Genomic DNA, 19,916 nt, shown 5'->3' with positions numbered 1-19,916 from the left:
ATTACTGCACTTGAAAAGTTTTGTAGATGATAGTATTTGAAACAAGATAAGCCCCTAGTCATAGCAATGATATTTTCATTTATAACTATGGAGTAAGCCATAAATCAGTTATTTTTGTATCATTTAAAAATTTCAAAGGTAATTCTTATCACTTACGTGTGAAAAAATCTACTAATTTGACACTTATTACGTTGAGTTAAGTACTGCAATAATATGCTCAATAAAACGCATCAGTTTTTAGTGGTTTGGATTCCAATTTTGTTACAGTTAATTCGAAAATTATGCAATACGTATATAGAATAAATGCACGTCTTTTTTACATTAATTTTTAAAAAAGTTTCCTTCTTTCTCCTAATTGTACTATGAATGAGTTTGATGTTAGGTCAGCACAGAATCGAACCTATGACTTTCTTATAGTAAATAATCCATAAACCATAAGAAGGTTTTACTTTCTCATTTATTAATTTGGATTTCCGTATCATTATCTGTTAAATGAAATATGTAAAATCAACTTTAGTCCATTATTATTAGAGTTCAATTTTCGTATTGAGTTTATCCAGCCGAGCTGCCGTTTACTATGCAATGTGCTACAGGTCTTAAGGCGTACAGATTCTACATTTCAACCTTGACATTGCCAATATTGATGGTGTTTAGTATATAAACCGAGTTGGGATCCAGACTCATCATTCGAGGATCGTTACTTCAACCGGCAACATGAAATTGGTACGTCAAACGACCTATTATTTATTTTGAAAGACTTCGTTACAATCAGCTCAGCAAATTGCATATACTTTGATGTGATTGCGTATATTATTATTCTATTCAAAATTTATATAAATACATTAAATTAGTATATAGTCCGAGCAGTTTTATATAAAGAACGTTTTATTATATATTTTACTGGTGGTAGAGCTTTGTGCAAGCTCGTCTGGACAGGTATTCTCCACTTATCAGATATTCTACCGCAAAACAGCTGTACTTGGTATTGTTGTATTCCGGTTTGAAGGGTGAGTGAGCCAGTGTAATTACAGCCACAAGAGACATAACATCTTAGTTTCCAAGTTTGGTGGCGCATTGATGATGTAAGCGATGGTTAATATTTCTTACAATGTCAGTGTCTATGGGCGTTGGTGACCACTTACCATCAGGTGGCCCATATGCTCGTAAGCCGCTCTAAAAAAACGCTCTGTCATAGTGCTCTTGGGGTTCAACGGTAAATTGTTTCTTTGTTTTTAATTTTGATCTATATTTAATTAAATAATATATCTTACTAATATTATGTATAAAAAATATGTGCAATACGCGGTTTTAAGACATATTATCTGTCATAACTTGAATGAATACTCGCGGTGGTTTTACAGTTTTGTAAATATTATTTAAAGTTGATTAATTAAACAATGCAGTGTGTTCTTTTTTTGAATTTCAAATTATGAATAAAAGTATGTGAGTAAGGCTTTATTTCCCGGGGTAATATTTGTAACCCAAAATGTTTTAGTGACTTACTATTAATACTGTACAATTATCCAATTAACTCACTGATTAACTATAAGAAAAGAGTGTAGGTTTTGTAACGGTGTTATAGTTTAGGTACCTTAATAGTCGACAGTTATTAAGAGTACTTTAAGAGAAGAAAGGTCAATTTTAATCAATAAACTGTCCCATTGAAAGCGATTATCTAACAAATTTTAAAATCAAAGTGAACAAATCGATTCAACAAAACTTTCAATTTATACGATGAATTAAAAAATCTTCATTTAAATTATTCGTTGAACAACAAATATTGGTCAACAAAAATCGATCTGTGCGAAGCTGCTATAACCGATAAACGAATCCGCTTTTATCGGAACGATTAGAGCTTAACACACATTAAACATAGTGCATGTATGTTGTGGAGTTGCTTTGTTTTAAAGAAATCGTTATGTCTGTTCTCTGTGGCTATTAAACCTACTCAGGTTTTATAGTTTTTAATTTTGTAATGTTAATATTATGTATATAAACATTAAAAACACACTATTTATTTATAGATTAAATTGTAAGTAATTCATATATAACTACCACATTCGTAATTTTTTTTATCTATACTTAGATCTGAAATATTTTTTCTACAATATAATTAAAAAACAAAAATCTTTTCTAGATCATCCTAGCAGCAATCATCGGTGCGTGCGCAGCGGCGTCGCTCCCCGGCTACGTGGCACCTCAGTACCGCGCCTACTACCAGGACAGACCTCGCGCTGCGTTGGAGAGGAATGCAGCGATATTACGTTCAGTGTCTGATGTCAACGAACAAGGATATCGTTTTGCTTATGACACGGAAAACGGTAAGTTGGCACCTTCGATATCTATATACAATTTTCTCCTCTGTTTTTCAAATACTTTATTAACGGACTTCAAAGGCAGGATCTGTATTCGACTCGTATTTGATATATTTGGTAACTATCGAAGATTTTAAGAGCAATCAATAAACAAAAAATTGAAATACACAGTAAAAAATATGTTTCGACATTTTTGTAAATATTTATATATTTTCCTCAAAAATGTCAAACTCCAACACTATTTATGATAAAAAAGTATATTAATTATTAATTTAAAAATAAAAATGGATCTATCGAGTCAATTACAAACATTTTATAAATTTAAAGTATACACCTATATTATTTATTTATTATAAGGTAGGCATAATCCCAAGAAGCACTTTTCTAGTTTAAAATGAGATAATTTATGCTGAGAATAATATGAAATTAAGCAAAAAATTGAAAGACGCTAACCATAATGAGCAACTAAAATAATGCACAAACTCAAAATAAAAATAGTGACAAAAGTGAACACTCATTTGTTATAACAAGAAACAGACTGAAATCAATGAAAAATCTGTTTTATATCTATATATTTATAAAACGCATTTAAAATAGATTGATTCTGTATTTGAAAGGTCAAAAAAAATTGATGAATATTTAATAACTCCATCAGATATAATAGTATAATTATTCGAAAACATTCGGTAAATGTCAATTTGCTGGAACAGAAACTCTGTTCCAGCAAATTTAAAGATTAGTGGATTTATAAATGTATAGAGTTGTAATATAGTTTTATATAGGTAACAGTAATAATGTCCTCTAGACCGATTTCGGCCCTCAAGAAAGATTAGTCATCAACATAAGTCTCTTCCCTGTCTCTCATAATCTGATAGGACTGCTACTGAGAATGTTCTGACAGATAAACCCGATAACTTTTTATTGGCCCGACCTGGGAATTGAACCCAGGACCTCTGGGTCTGCGGCCTTACATCAAGCCACTTTTTTTTCACGCTGTGGAAACCTTCAGAAAGGTACCCAGCTCCCATGGGGGGCAACTGGGCTATGTGGGATTCTTACCCACTAAAACCACTGCGATGGCCGTCCTCGGCATGGATTGGGGAGGCTGCGGGATCGTGTAAATATAACGCATCCGCGGCCTCTCCCGTGCTTTGCTCCTCTCGTGGCTCGGCGGAGCTCTCCTCAGGGGGCAAAGGTAATCCCGCCCCCCGCACTCCTTGCTAGTGCGTACGGCAGCGCGAGGCCATCCCGGCTGCCATCCTCCTCAGGGCCGTCTGAAATGAGAAACGCGAGGCCCCCACCTCATGACGACTGGACCATGAAGGTCTCACAGAAGGAGGCTACGGCCCTCCACGCCGATTCTGGACAGGTCTTGTCCGACTTCACGGACCCTGGACCCAAGATCTCCCTCTGCGCACTCCACGCGGGGCACACCTCCAACGTACATCAAGCCACTAGACCAACATACACCAGTATGTTAAAATAAATATATTTTTTACGTGGTGGTATGACTTTGACCAAGTCCAAGAAATTATATATTTCACCGCCAAACATCAATAATTAGTATTATTGTGCTCCTATTTGAAGGCTGAGTAAGCCAGCATAGACAGGCACAAGGTGCGTGATATCTTAGTTTCCAAGATTTGTAGCGGATTTGTAAGGGATGGTTAATATATCCTATTATGTCTATGGTCGGTGGTGAGCACTTACCGACATTTATCGACATTTATTTTAATGAAATCGATCAAGAAAAGTATTTATTCCATCACACATTAGATGCACTTTTCATATCGCCCCTTACATTTATGTAAATTAATCGTAAGATTTACATATTATTGCCACAAATTACAAATATCTCAACAAGGTTAAAGTTAGGAAACGAAACGTATTGATACAATTTTGAAATCGATATTTAAGCTTTACGTTTTATTTTATAGTAATTGACGAGTCTTTGTTTATGGTACTCGTATTGCGACGTAAAGGTCGCCGATTCAATTTAGGTGTAGAATAAAACACGTTTCTATATGTTGTTTTATAATTAATTGTACATTTTAAATTGGATTTTTAAATTATAAAAGTAAAATAAAGTAACAGCCCACGGCTGGGATAAGCCCTCATGTACATTTGAGTGGAAGTGTAGGTGTCATTAGTATTTCATCCTTACTGCCCAGGCACTTGCTCGGGGGAACCTACAAGCATCTTCTAGGCAAACGCACTCCATCTTAGACTGTTAGTTTATATATTTAAAAAAAAAGGTATTGTAATCACGGGGCTGTCTAATGAAACTGCATTATAATACAAATCGAGCACCACGACTCTCAATAAATAATGAAAATTTATGCGTAATAATTATTAAAGATTTTCTGATCAATAATTTTCAGGAATCCAAGCTGAAGAAACCGGTGTAGAAGCTAATGGCATTCAAGCTCAAGGCGGGTACTCCTATACCGGTGACGATGGCCAGGTCTACAGCGTGAGGTACACAGCTGATGTGAACGGCTTCCAGCCCCAGGGTGCTCATCTGCCAACCGCTCCACCAGTACCCGAAGCCATTGCCAAAGCTTTACAGGAAAACGCTAGAGATGAGGCCAATGGCATCTTCGATGACGGTAAGAACTTTGACCATAATTTACCCCAACCACTACTAACTAATTGACTAGAAATAAAAACGTTATGATTTTATTAAAACTAAAAACAAAAATATTAGTATTATTGAGGACGAATCAAAATTTTTAACTTAGTTTTTATAATTGTGCGAGTGAAAGAGAAATAGAATACGACATGTTTGCGATAGAGACGGCGTATAATTTTGGCAACTGACTCGAGAGTGAAAGTTAAGCTAAAACACTTACATGTTTTCTACGCGTGTAATTTGATTATAGTTATTAAAATGTGTTAATTTTCATACCAAACGCGTAACTAAAGAGAGCTATTTACTCAATACAAGTTATACAATCATGTTGATTTTTGAGACATTTTCAAATTTAGAATAAAGTTTTTGCAGAAGATAGAATATCAAGTCTATTGTGAATATGTCGTTGCTCTTTGATGAATAATTTAAAAAAAGAATATTAAAATATATTATTTTTTTTATTATTAATAACAACCTTTTATATAATATATAAGATATATAGATAAATAGATTTTATATAGAAAAAAGGTTTTATGTGATTGAACAAATATTATTTTGGTATATAAACGTAATCTCATGGATTAAATACACTTAAACTTATACATTGATAATATCAGAAAAAAGTTTAATAAATGGGGAAAATGAATATAATATATATATTTAAGCACACATACAAATATACCTATAAAACAATAGACTTATATTTTTAATAAATAATGTCAACATTATAGAATCGCTAACTTTAACAGTTTGTCCTGAGTCTGGGTGTAATTTTCTATATAAGTATGTATTTACAAAAGAAAAATAGTATATGTAGTATATCAGTTGTTTAGTTTCCATAGCAAAAGCTCTCAAAGGATCAGATGTGTGTGAATAATGTCCCAGGATATTATTATTATTAAAAATAAACCCCTGGAAAAGCAGTACATTAAATAGCACCAACTCTAGTCATTAAAATGTTTTACTTATTCATATATAGCCCGTTTTCATGTAACGATATTATACTTCAATCATTAATTACTATTGAAATAACTTTAATAATAAGTCAAATTACATTTAGACGTCATTGGATCATCATTAATCTTCTCTTCGTGCGAATTTGACGACATTTACGTCGAGTTTCATCAAAATATTCGTATCAAAATGTTTAATGAACTAATAATTACATTACACTTGAAATAGCTTTAAATAGCCATTATAATTACGGGCAATTGGGATATAATGAATGCAATGGTGGACGGGACATTGAGTGTGCATGGAACGCTTTATAACAGTACAGTGCCATTGTCTATGAGCAGAGGCCTTAAGTTGGCCACTTTGCTCGTTCTCAAAAAAAAAAGAAAAAAATATTGAAATATTTAAAAATAATAACACTATAATAATACTGACCCGGCAAAAGATCTAACAAAAGTAGACAAGTTGGCTTTCACATTTAAAATATTTTAAGCAGGAAGAAGTGTGATCCTTGCGTAAAATTTTATTACAATACATATTAAAAATAACATCCTCAAAGCTTCAAGAGTTCTTGTTTCGACCGAGTCACGAATGTTCGATTCATCTTGACAGCAACAACAGCAACATACGAACCAATCAACTTAATATCAGTTGGCTGTGACCCGAGGCTTCTAAACATATATTCGTTTTCATCATGTTTTGTATACCCTTAAGTTACTGCATCGACGTTCTTTGCTGTATCTACGATTTATTTTTTCGAAATCTTAATCAAAATATGTTTTATTATTCCGAGTAGATATTTTACAAGTAAATCCCGTTGAGCCTGCCGAGCTATTACCGGTTCTGAATTTGCTAAACAGTTAGGAGAACCAATAAGCTGGAAGATCTTAGTCCCTAGTTAGTTGGCGCCCTAGTGGTTGTAATTAAATTGACACTCACCTCCAATTTCTGAAACTCTGATAAAAGTCAGATTTACTATTCCGACTAAAGTTCATTGGTCACCTAATGCGTCATTGGATGCCGTCGACTAATTATAATTAAGATTCAAGTAAAATTAGTTAAGTTGATTGGCGTTTCAGAAACTAAATGTCACTATCCAAACCTTGATATTGTTTAAAACAATGCTTGGTGGTATAAACTATTTAAACTGATGAGTGTTACAATTTTTATATTGCCTTTCTTTTTTGTCTTCATATATTAAACTAAAAAAAAATATAGATTTATCCAACCACTTCATATGTTTAAATTTCTTGTTATTTCTAAATTCCAGGTAGCTACCGTGCGGGTAAATACGACCAAGGCGTATTTGCCGCTCGCACCTACACTACCCCGAGGTACATCGCTCCCTTCGGAAAGCCTTATCACTTCTGAACAACACGTTATCGTGCCAACGATTAGGCTAAGTTTGTACAGTGCAATGTTTACGCAATAAATTGATTATCATTTTTATTTATGTTTTTAATTCAACTTAATCTAAAATTTTATTCAAACTTTATACGACGAGTAATCGTTTTGATATTTTATTTAATTACTTCTAATGTCATCCAATTCTCATAAAATATATTGATGAAGCTCATCAAGGCAAAACTAATCGTGTAATAATGAAATGTTTTGCAAACTACGTACCATACTTACAAGTCATAGATATAAGCAAATACAACAGCATAAAAATATTATTTGTACAAATCCATTAAGCTAATTAGAAACCTTCACGTTTTAGTTTTCATTAATTATCTGCTATATCAAAAACAATATGAATCATCTGCACTACGTCACAAATTCCTCATCCCACTCAGGATCTGACACCTCATAAGATATTCGTCAAACGAATGAGGCGTCAAGCTCAGATAATAATTACACCAATCTATGTATAAGTCACAAAATAATCACATCGTTATATTGAACAAAAGTAAAATACAAAGCAAGATCGATGTTTGATTCTAGAAAAACTCCTTAGCGGATACTATTTAGGTAATACGTATTCAGATAATACTTTGGCAAATAAAGGTATAGGGCTCGACTTGCATTATCTCATTATCATATCGATTCCCCACTGTCATCCGAATATTCAGATGTATTAAAACTATGTCACAACACATAACAACACATTATGTTTTTTTTTATATTATAGGTATGTGGACAAACAGATGAGACATTTGATGGTAAATGTCCGTTATGGCCCATATACATTGTTGTCGTAGGAAATATTGAACGTTCCATATATGACCAATATGCCACCGACCTTGGGAACTAAGATATTATATCCCTTGTGACTGCAGTTAGTTGCCCCTCGCTTACTTCCAATCGGAACACAACAATACTAAGTATTGCTATTTGGTGGTAGATTATGTAATGAGTGGGTTTTACCTTCTCAAACGAAAGCAATAAGCCATACCACAAAGCGGTTTATTTGTTATATTAATTTTATGTTTTTCTTATATATAGCTCACCTTTTAAACCATAATAGCAATACCAAGGATTGATGTTTAACAGAGATAATTAATTAATTGGTTTCAAATAAGACTTAGTTTGTGCAAGAATGCTAATAGTAATTTACCATTAAATCCCATTTCCGATTCTCTGGGCAACAAAATATACCAGCCCTTGTCAGCAGTCGAAGTCAAAGTGAAAATATATTTACTTTATTCAAGTAGACCAAAACAGATCTGCGGTGGACGGAACATTGCAAGTTTACTAGGATGACAGCTGACAGGGGAAGATAGCGTAACATCTTGAAGAGAATAACAGCAGCCACTATTTCATGACGAACACGACCGATCTGTCAAGAGGGTATCGACTAAGCAGAAGAAGAATTCAAGTAGGCTCTCGCGTGCACTTTTGAATTGCCATATTACAATTTTAATTTTATTATAAAGCCACCGGTTCGGAATTTAGATTCTACCAAGAAAAATCCGCAAGAAACTCGATAGTTACTCTTTTCGTCAATAAAAAGGAAATGTAATAATCATATATAATTGTAATATATCCTGTATGAATATCAACGAATACTCCAAACTTTCATATCATTTATATGATCAGGTACAGTAAAATAAGCCCTTTTTTAACATGAATTTTAAGTTTACTTTTATATAAATATAAAATGATATGTATAATTTTAATATATAATCGGGGACAAGGTAGTAAATCGAGTTGTTGGTCTAAAAACGGCTTCGGACTACTATATGTTCTAAATGCTTCTTTATAGTTTATTATTAAATTACTAATAAGACAGTTATTATAATAAACTTATTTTCAATATTATGCTAGAAAAAATTATGTTAAAAAAGCCGAGATGGCCTAGTGGTAAGAACGCGTGAATCTTAACCGATGATCGTGGGTTCAAACCCGGGCAAGCACCACTGAATTTTCATGTGCTTAATTTGTGTTTATAATTCATCTCGTGCTTAACGGTGAAGGAAAACATCGTGAGGAAACCTGCATGTGTCTAATTTCATTGAAATTCTGCCACATGTGTATTCTACCAACCCGCATTGGAGCAGCGTGGTGGAATAAGCTCCAAACCTTCTCCTCAAAAAGGGAGAGGAGGCCTTAGCCCAGCAGTGGGACATTAACAGGCTGTTACTGTACTGTACTGTATGTTAGAAATACTGACAATCTTTCCAAGCCACTATTTACTCAACGGCCTATGCCTAAATATCTAGAACAGGTATGTTCGTTTGGTTAAGCCCACGCAAGCTCGTCTGGGTAGTTACTAATCATTTATCAGATAATCTACCGCTAATCAGTAATAATTAGTATTTTTGTGTTCCAGTCTGAGGGGCGAGGGTGCCAGTGTAACTACAGGCACAAACGACAACAAAATAACGGCTAATATTTCTTACAGCGCCAATGTCTAAGGCGGTGTTGTCCCATTACAGGTCGCTTACCTATTTGTTTTACCTATGTATTATAAAGAGATAACCTTCTCAGCGATAAGTCTGCATCTGTCCTTGCTTACGTGTTTGCAATTTTATATGTTTGTAATAAAAATATATAAATACAAAACTTCACTTATAAAAATCTTAATGCTTTTCAGAATCTTCGGATCCACATGCTTTATCCACTGAACCATATCATCCATCATCGCCATCATCAATCCGAACGAGGGTATAATTAGGAATTCTCAAATGAGACGTTTCCGACAAGTAGTTGCGGTAATCTCGTCATATCTCGTATCGTTTTACAAGCCGTAAGAAATAATAGCATGTTGTTTTATTATTCACTGTTCTCGCCACATCGCTAACAATGATGTGGCGAGTTCAGGTCAGTGTGCAAATGTCAGCGGAATTCCGGTAATTGTAAGCTGTATTTTTTCTTTAATTTTGTTTCGTGGTGTATATTTTAATTAATTCCTTAAAAAAATATGTTGTTATGTATATTCTTTATATACTAACATTGTTCGTTTTTAAGGAATTACTAATATTCTCATTTTTTCATTACTGAGACAGATGAAAATGTAAAGATCCGAGGGTTTTACTAATTAATTTTTTTTTAGTGTAAAAACATAATGAAATTTGTGAAAAGCATTTTGAGTTCTATCTCAGTAATGAATAGTACAGTACAGTACAGTAATTAATTAGTAAAACCCTCTGATCTTTGCATTTTAATTACTTAAGAACAGAGAACTCAATGGATTTCAACTCTGTTTTAGTTACTTTAACTGAAAACGAGTCGAAATCGAATTTATATATGATAAAAAAATGTGGAAACTATGCTGGATGGCACTGGAACTTAAGTTTGTTTGTGAGATGCTAACTTCTCACACGTTACTTTTGCTTCGCCGAACTAAATCGCCACTCATTATAAACTTATATACCATACAACCATGATCCTCATCATAATTGGTATATACATATAACACTACATAGTAGATTTAGTATACATTTATATAAATAAAGAATAAAATAAATTTTGTTAAATAAGACAGTTATTTAAATAATTGCACAAAAATATACTGGTGGTAGGGCTTTGTGCAAGCTCGTCTGGGTAGGTACCACCCACTCATCAGATATTCTACCGCAAAACAGCAATACTTGATATTGTTGTGTTCCGGTTTGAAGGGTGAGTGAGCCAGTGTAATTATAGGCACAAGGGACATAAAATCTTAGTTCCCAAGGTTGGTGGCGCATTGGATATGTAAGCGATGGTTGACATTTCTTACAATGCCAATGTCTAAGAGCGTTGGTGACCACTTACCATCAGGTGGCCCATATGCTCGTCCGCCTTCCTATTCTATAAAAAAAAAAAATATAATTACAATTTATGTAAAGTCAAATTTACGCCATATTTCTTGCTAACTTTCTGAATTTCTCTTTATAAAGAAACAGTGGCTAATCTTTACAAATTTAATTTTACCACATAGATCTATATAATGTAATTATGTAATATATTTAATATTTTAAGTTTGTTGTTTCAATTGGTAAGGCTTTGTACAAGCTCGTTTAGGTAGGTGCCACCCACTCATCAGATGTTCTACCGTAAAACGGCAGTAGTTGGTATAAATTGTTGTGTTCCGGTTGAAAGGTGAGTGAGATAGTGTAACTACAGGCAGGAGGAACATAATATTAATTTTATTAATTCCAAGTGTTGGTGGCACATTGGTAATGTAGAGGATGCTTAATATTACAAAGCCAATGTCTATGGGCTGTGATAACCATTTACAATCACTACCACATCCATTAAAAAAAATTAAGAATAATCGTTGCTTCGATATAATATGTGCTAGAATGGTAACCACGAAATGATAAAATTTCTCAATCATTCACTTGTATGTCGAGCTAATAAAAAATATAATATAATGTTATATATATATAATTGGTTCCGCCCGAGGAGGTAGTTGAAATGGCCTTGCGCTTACGAGGAGTGCGTTAAAAAAACCCTTGATCGTTTAGCCTTTGTCCTGCTGTTGCAAGACAAAAGCAATATTGATGTCCATCATTAATACTACTGAACTAAAACTGAATTAATCTTTCAAAATCTATACTAAGTTACAGTGTACCACTTCTTTGGTATGTGTTCTGTCTATCGGTACATAGCAAATTACGCGTAACCTCCTTGCATTGTCTGATAGCATTGTTCGAATATTTAACTTAACAATACATCAATACGTTTTGTTAATTTGACGTAGGATCGCCAGGCGTTTTGTGTTTTCAGGACTCGTCCTTTGCGAGTTGATTTTCTTTATAGCCGACTATTGGCTTTAACTGTTTTTTTAATTAAAATTATTGTAAAGCTCTTTCTTGTTGTTATATTTCATTCAATCGACAACCACTCATAGTCCACTGCTGAACATAGGCCTCTCTCAAGGTGCGCCAAAGCTCCCGGTCCTTCACCTTCTGCATCCAGTCGGTACCCGCCACCTTCTTAAGGTCATCGGTCTACCTGGCTAGAGGCTGCCTTACGCTGCGTTTGCCGATCCGCGGTCTCCACTCTAGAACTCGTCTGCTCCAACGGCCATCGGTCCTACGACATACGTGACCAGCCCACTGCCACTTCAGCCTGCTAATTTTGCAAGCTATGTCTGTGACTCTAGTTCTTTCTCATCGGATAATCTCATTTCTGATCTTATCCTTCAAAGATACTCCGAGCATAGCTCGTTCCATAGCACACTGAGCGACTTTGAATTTGTGGACTAGTCCCGCAGTTAGTGTCCACGTTTAGGCACCGTATGTCATGGCAGGTAAGACGCATTGGTTGTAGACTTTCGTCTTTAAACATTTTGGTAAAGACGACGTGAGGACTTGACGAAGGTTGCCAAATGCTGCCTATCCCAAGCGAATTCTTCGATCGGCTTCCTTCTCAAAGTTGTTTCTACCGACTTGTATTATCTGTCCTAGGTAGGTATATTCACTAACAACTTCGAGAGGTTTCCCCTCGACGTATATCGGTCCCGGCACGACATGCCTATTGAACATGACCGTGGTCTTATCCAAGTTCATACCGAGACTGACACGCCGGGAAGACTCGCCTAGGTTACGCAGCATTTCGATGAGTTGTTCAGGCGACTCTGCTATGATGACGATATTATCGGCAACTCGAAGGTGTGAAATGTACTCGCCGTTTACATTGACTTTATAACCAGTCCAATCTTGAATAAGTCTTCCAACGCGTTGGTGAACAGTTTCGGGGATATAATGTAATATTTCGTTGTTGTTAAATTATATTTAATTTAGTTATTTTTATGCAATGTCTTTTTTTGAAATAATTTTTACATATAAAACTTATTTTTATTCAATTTTACTCTTAAAATTTCAGTGATCCATTTTTATTATGGCGTTAGTAAAAAACCGATAGTGAATGATATATCTCGTGCTTAGTTAAGCGTCCAGATATATATGATTGTGCGTTTCTGTATTTATGCTATTCCACTTGGTGTTAGGGCCAAACAGCAATAAGTATTGTTGTGTTTCGAAGGGTGAGTGAGCCAGTGTAACTGTAAAGAATATATTTTCGTTTCCAAAGTTGATGGCGATTTAGAGAATTGTATTTCTTATAGTGCCAAAGTCTATGGGCGGCGATGCCCACTTACCATCAGGTGAGCAATTTGCCCGACTGGCTATATTATATCCTATATTATAAAAAAAATCGAATTTAATAAAAGACTGAAATATAACTACTGCCCCGTGGAAATAAATTACTTTTATAATTTCGAAATCAAAGAATGCAACCCTATTACTAAGTCAAAGCCGTCTATCTGTTCCAAAACTGTTTATTTAGAAACAAAATATAGAATATGTGTAACTTTAAAGGGCTTCAATTATGACAAAAAGCTTAAACCATCTACTTAGTATACTTTTTTATAATTTCAAGTTACACACACAAATGATATATAAGTAAAATTTTTGGTTTTATAGTTTGTCCTAATTTTTAATTTGACATGGTAACCCTTGTCCAATTTCAATTGAATTTAAGCTATTACAAACAAGTCGTATAACTCATCGTCGGACAAGATTCTATTGTGAAGTGTTACGTCTATAGGTACATAAGGTTATTGTTACTGCTATGTATTACATAATGCTGGTATTTTGCTTTGGTTTACTTATTTTATTTTAAAAGTCAAGCTTATGTTTATAGTTATATGGACCTCATACTAAATCCCAACATTGAGATAAATTAATATTGTTAATGTCCCAATGCTAGGCTAAAGCCCTCTCTGCTTTTGAGAAGAAGATTTCAAGAGTATTTCAACCCTTTGCTCTATTGCTCGTCCATATAAACGTGTGGTAGATTATCTTTCGATAAATGCTGATTTGTTCACGATGTTTTTCTGCCCCACCGACTTATAAATATAATTAAAGTACATTAGAATTCTAGAATTCTAGCTTATTTGATATCAAGGTAAGCATCATTTAATTTTCACATGTTAAATTGTTTTTTTTCGATTGTCACTGTCATTATAGACCACCTGTTGGTAATTGGTCACCATTGTCGATAGACATTGGCGCTGTAAGAATTCTTAACCATTCCTTAGATTACCAATACGCCACCAACCTTGAGAACTAAGATGTAATGTCCCTTGTGGCTGTAATTACACTGGTTTAATTATCCTTTAAATCGGAACATAACAATACTAAGATATGCTGGTTGCTGGATGAATATTTCATGAATGGGTGGAACCTAGTGGTGGTGGGGCTTGTACAAAGACCTACCACAAGACATAACAGAGAACTAAAACAGAAAACTAACCCTAACCACTCCCAAGAAGTCGACCACGCGTATATTCTATACTGTAGTGAAAAAGCCAGGGGTGAAATTCTACCAATTTATAACGATTACGATACTTTCCCGATTCAATTCCGATCCAACTTTGAATCATCTGTATTTATTCAAATCGGAACCGAACCGATAATATGTTAACATATACCGTTATGTCAAAATCAAACGTAATTGTTAACTTTTATGGCAATAGTCGATAATTAAATAAACAGTAACAGCCTCTGAATGTCCCACTGCTGGGCTACCACTACGCTGCTCCAATGCGGGTAGAATACACATGTGGCATAATTACAATGAAATTAGACACATGCAGGTTTCCTCACGATGTTTTATTTGATGAATTATAATCATAAATTAAGCACTTGAAAATTCATTGGTGCTTGCCCGGGCTTGAACTCACGATTGTCGGTTAAGATTCACGCGTTCTAACCACTAGGCCATCTCGGCTTAAATTAAAGAATAGGAAAACGGATGAACGGCAACGATTACGCTTCGATTCGAATATGATAAACTGACAATTTGTTAGTAGAATTGGCTCCCTGATCTTGAATGTGAAATGAAAATGGAATAAGTCTTCCCACTTATAACTTGTCGTTTCCTAGAGTTGGTACATTTTAATATTAGACTAAAATAAATAAAAATAATCATACATGATTTATATTATTACATTAAATGTATTATTTTAATTACATTATATATATTTTTTTATTTTGTACAATGAAATTATAATTGAACGTAACAAACATTTTAGTCCAGAACTATATAAAGCACTTAATTTATGTAATAACACATAAAATTATACATTTGTACCTAATTGCCATTATTTAAATGTAGATCTGTGATTCTCGTAGAACTGACATTTTAAAATTAGAATGTGATATACATTAAAATGCGTGCGATGGTTATTATTGCTTCGAATATTGTTTCTCAATTACGCTCAAATGTCGGGACGGATTCAAGTAGAATTGTTAGCTTAAAAATTCGTCGGGCTGGTTGGCTTGGTTGGTGGCTTGCCTTTCACGCCAAAGGTTGTGGGTTCGATTCCCACCCAGGACAGATTTTCTGTGCATGAACATGTTTGTCCTGAGTCTGAGTGCAATTATCTATATAAGTATGTATTTACAAAAGAAAAATATTACATGTAGTATATCAGTTGTCTGGTTTCCATAGTACAAGCTCTGTACAAGCTTAATTAGGGATCAGATGGCCGTGTGTGAAAAATGTCCCAAAATATTATTATTATTGTTGAAAAATTCATTAACATTTTTATATATAATACTCTATATTTTATATAATAAAATGGAATTGCCTTATAAAAGCATTTAAAAAAAAAATAAAATAATATAAAATTTAATATACTTGCCATATCTATGACTTACTATGGTCTGTCCAAAATCCGTTCTACTTGTTCAGTGATCGGGTGCATCTCGTTACCTAACAGCATCTTACGGTGATCACGTATACTACGGACCTCTCCAAATTTCTGTGATTATTTATTTATAATAGCATAATATAAGCTATTAATAAATATGTATATTATAAGTCATAAAAAGCGTATAATCTTTAGATTATGTGTTTTCCATAAGTTTTGATTTTTTACCAATTACACATTGCATTTTAAAAGCTATAATTAATATTATTATATTAAGGTTATATAAAATTGTATATAAATAGGTATATATAATAAGGGACAATATTTATTTCGTAAAAATTAAAGTATGATATGAAATTTTTCAAATGTACCTCGAGTCAAATTATATTAACTCATCAGATTAGTTCAATGACCTTGACAAAACACACGCTTATTTTAACGTTTTTTTTTATAGAATAGGAAGGTGGACGAGCATATGGGCCACCTGATGGTAAGTGGTCACCAAACGCCCTTAGACATTGGCATTGTAAGAAATGTCAACCATCGCTTATACAGCCAATGCGCCACCAACCTTGGGAACGATAAGATTTTATGTCCCTTGTGCCTGTAATTACACTGGCTCACTCACCCTTCAAACCGGAACACAACAATAACAAGCACTGCTGTTTTGCGGTAGCATATCTGATGAGTGGGAGGTACCTACCCAGACGAACTTGCACAAAGCCCTACCACCAGTAGATTTGCAATATCGATACAATTATTTAGTGTAGAAAACATTAACACATACATCAATATAGTTATATAATTAGTAAAGGCAAAAAGAATGTATCAAATTGTTTTTTTGTTTACTACGTTCGCACTTCAAGTGCTCTAACCGCTACTATCACAGTTCTTATTAAGTCAGATGTGTGACTTAATACGAGCGTGCGTATATAGAAATTACTTAGTATAAAAACGGTTGGGTGAAATTTTTTTTACGCATTCAAGTTCCAAAGTTCTTTTAAAACAGTCAACATGAAACTGGTTGGTTTTGTAAATTGTTTTAATTTCAAATTTAGAATTTAATTTTTATTAAGTTTTTTTTTTTCTTAAGCATGTTTTCTTTTCATCCTTATAATATATTAATGATAATCTCCTATTTATTCCAGATCACATCATTCACGGCTATGGTGGCTGCGGCATCAGCTGGCCATATCTTCAACCAACCACAGGCCGAGCATTACGCAAATGCTGCTGATATCTACCAATCAGCTGTAGAATACCAACAGCCGGCTATACAAGCCGGACATTCATTATCCGCGCACGATTTGGCCTACCAGAGACCATCAGCTGAGAAAACGGCTAAGATTTTGGCCTATCATTCGGAAAATAATGGTCATAACTACCATTACGCCTATGAAACTGAGAACGGTGAGCTTAATCAGTTATTTTATTACATTTAATTAATGAATTTATTATTTAGGTGGTTGTTTTTATCAATGTTACGCGTACCAACAATTTTATGATGATAAGTGGAAGCAAAACCAAAACGCATTGACTTTTCTATAAAGACAACGTAATTGTTGTTTTATTCTTTTACTTACCTTCATCTGTTTTAAACTTCTAAGTATTTACTTTCCTGTATCCGAGATACTTTTTCAAACTATTTAGTATAATTTAAATTTCTTATTATAAGCGATTTTTTTTTAAATTCGTTATAATAAATTAAATGTCTTTAACCCGAAGCGTATTCCAAAAGGTAAATAAGACAATTTCCAAAAAAATCGATGCATATTAATTTTAGTGGCAGTATTTCACGCCAAAAATAAACTTTTATTTTATTTGCGAAGAGGTAGGGCCGAATTTAAGGGAGGGCAGATAAGGCTTAACAACTTTGGCCTGGAGCCTTTGAGGCGATGTAAATAATAATTCTTTATTTGTTAAGTTTGAGCTACCGTTATTTACCCAATTTATTTACTTAAAACAATATTTTATGTAATATTACATTATATTACTGTATAACGAAATTTTTATGTCAAGATTAAAATGTGTACACTAATACTAATTATTTCTATTATAAATATTTCCAGGTATCAAAGCTCAAGAATCAGGTCAGGTCAGCAAAGGCACTCAAGCTGAAGGTGCTTACTCCTATACCGGAGACGATGGTCAAGTATACACAGTGAAGTATACCGCTGATGAAAATGGCTTCCGGGCTTATGGTGCCCATCTACCTACCTCGCCACCAATCCCTGAAGCAATCTTAAAATCTTTGGAAGAAAATTCGAAGGCCGAAGCCAATGGCATTTATGATGATGGTAAGAACTTACTACTACGTACTTTTTCATGAGGTGGTTGACTAGATTATGTTCTGTAAAAATCCGCCTAAATGGATAAAATTAACTTATCAGCATGAATATGCTATATGTGGCAGGGTTTACAATATTTTGTATTACTGTCATGTTTAAATCGTGACAACAACGTGAAAAAGCCGAGATGGCCCCACAGGTGTATTCCACCAACCCGCATTGGAGCAGCGTGGTGGAATAAGCTCCAAAACCTTCTCCTCAAAAAGGGAGAGAAGGCCTTAGCCCAGCAGTGGGACATTTACAGGCTGTTACTGTACTGTACTTAAATCGTGACCGAACGAGTGAATGAATAAAAATATTAGGGCTATTATGTAACAAACTCGAAATTCACCGTAGAAATTGTGAAATGTCAGAAAATAATATGTAACATTGACGATAATAATTATAACATTTCAAGAAAACACGCATCAAAATAGTTTATCACAATAAGTCGGTTGTCAACATTTCATGGTTGAATTATGAAGAGAGTTCTTACAGAATAGCACTGCAGCTTCGAACTCTTGCACATCAACATTGCATGTCGGTGCTACTTTTTCTATTGTCATTCAGCAAATAACCAAACTTAACTTAGCTTAACAAATATTTATTTCCAGGTCACTACCATGAACAGCATCAAACCGAAAGCTACCATGATGGTGGAGTTCAAAGTTACCATGATGGTGGCGTTCAAAGTTACCATGATGGTGGCGTTCAAAGTTACCATGATGGTGGCGTTCAAAGCTACCATGATGGTGGGGCTCAGTACCATGAACAACAACTCCAAAACTACAACAATGCTGCTCATGCCGCAACTGACTCCAGCTATCACCATTAATTAATTGACTGTTGATTTATACCGTTTGTTGTTTTGTTACGTTTACAGTTGTTTGTTGTTTGTTAAAGCCAATTTTTTATTGTTGATTTGTTGTTAATTAATTAGTTCCTAATATATTAAAGGTTGCATAAAAAACCTAGTGTGAAGCTCTCTTACCAAGACTTTCTGCAATTAATTAATAAATGAGTTTTAATTATTTTACGTATTTTTCTTAGAACGTATTTATTTATTCATTCATTCATTCATGGTCCTTATTGACAACGCACAGCCAAAGTATCAACGTACAGCGAAATCTACTGAGTCTAGAATCCTGAAATGTGGAAGTTAGGTTTATTTTATATTTATTGTAAAGTAAACATCGGTTAGGAAAGATTATTTGGATATTTCATCGTAAAGACAAAAGACTAAAGAATAAATACTATACAAATGTTACCCCTACCAAGTTGGGAGGTGCAGATAGCATATTAAAGTTTGGTCCAGTCCAGCTGTTACGCATTAAACAATCATTGTGTTACCACGAGCATACTGTGAAACATGAACACTGTTATAACCTTTATACATAACAACATCTTACGCGTTATATACTTATAGTATATCTGTTTTTTATGACTTGAATATGATCGGAATATTATAGAGTATAAATTGCTATATACACCAATTTCAAATGCTTTGATGTAGTTCCTATTAATTGATTTTCTTTTAAAAATTAATCACGCCTTATGACCGAATCGGTTGAGAGTAGAAAAGTATCTTTGTCTTGTTTTAT

At 34.0% G+C, this 19,916-nt stretch overlaps 2 protein-coding genes across 2 annotated transcripts; both read left to right on the top strand.

The window, feature by feature from the left end:
* Nucleotides 1-641: 641 nt before the first annotated feature.
* Nucleotides 642-7,350, top strand: LOC126775037 (cuticle protein 3-like). The gene is made up of 4 exons (XM_050496765.1): nucleotides 642-723; nucleotides 2,138-2,321; nucleotides 4,697-4,924; nucleotides 7,172-7,350. The coding sequence occupies exons 1-4, from the start codon at nucleotides 715-717 to the stop codon at nucleotides 7,270-7,272; spliced, it is 522 nt and encodes a 173-aa protein (XP_050352722.1). The 5' UTR covers nucleotides 642-714; the 3' UTR covers nucleotides 7,273-7,350.
* Nucleotides 7,351-10,157: 2,807 nt separating this feature from the next.
* LOC126775021 (cuticle protein 2-like) lies at nucleotides 10,158-19,176 on the top strand. The gene is made up of 4 exons (XM_050496739.1): nucleotides 10,158-10,199; nucleotides 17,137-17,398; nucleotides 18,058-18,285; nucleotides 18,930-19,176. The coding sequence occupies exons 2-4, from the start codon at nucleotides 17,155-17,157 to the stop codon at nucleotides 19,148-19,150; spliced, it is 693 nt and encodes a 230-aa protein (XP_050352696.1). The 5' UTR covers nucleotides 10,158-10,199; nucleotides 17,137-17,154; the 3' UTR covers nucleotides 19,151-19,176.
* The last annotated feature ends 740 nt before the right edge of the window (nucleotides 19,177-19,916 follow it).

This window comes from Nymphalis io, chromosome 17 (assembly GCF_905147045.1).
Source record: "Nymphalis io chromosome 17, ilAglIoxx1.1, whole genome shotgun sequence".
NCBI classification, from domain to species: domain Eukaryota; kingdom Metazoa; phylum Arthropoda; class Insecta; order Lepidoptera; family Nymphalidae; genus Nymphalis; species Nymphalis io.
Note: the sequence above shows the minus strand (reverse complement) of the source record. Positions and strands in the feature narration are given on the sequence as shown.

Bases quoted from the DNA above. Each gene is read 5' to 3' on its own strand.
- LOC126775037 (XM_050496765.1), top strand. The intron at 2,322-4,696 runs GTAAGTTGGCAC...AATAATTTTCAG, and splicing joins TGCTTATGACACGGAAAACG to GAATCCAAGCTGAAGAAACC. The intron at 4,925-7,171 runs GTAAGAACTTTG...TCTAAATTCCAG, and splicing joins CAATGGCATCTTCGATGACG to GTAGCTACCGTGCGGGTAAA.
- LOC126775021 (XM_050496739.1), top strand. From the start codon at position 17,155: ATGGTGGCTGCGGCATCAGCTGGCCATATCTTCAACCAACCACAGGCC. The intron at 17,399-18,057 runs GTGAGCTTAATC...AAATATTTCCAG, and splicing joins CGCCTATGAAACTGAGAACG to GTATCAAAGCTCAAGAATCA. The intron at 18,286-18,929 runs GTAAGAACTTAC...ATTTATTTCCAG, and splicing joins CAATGGCATTTATGATGATG to GTCACTACCATGAACAGCAT.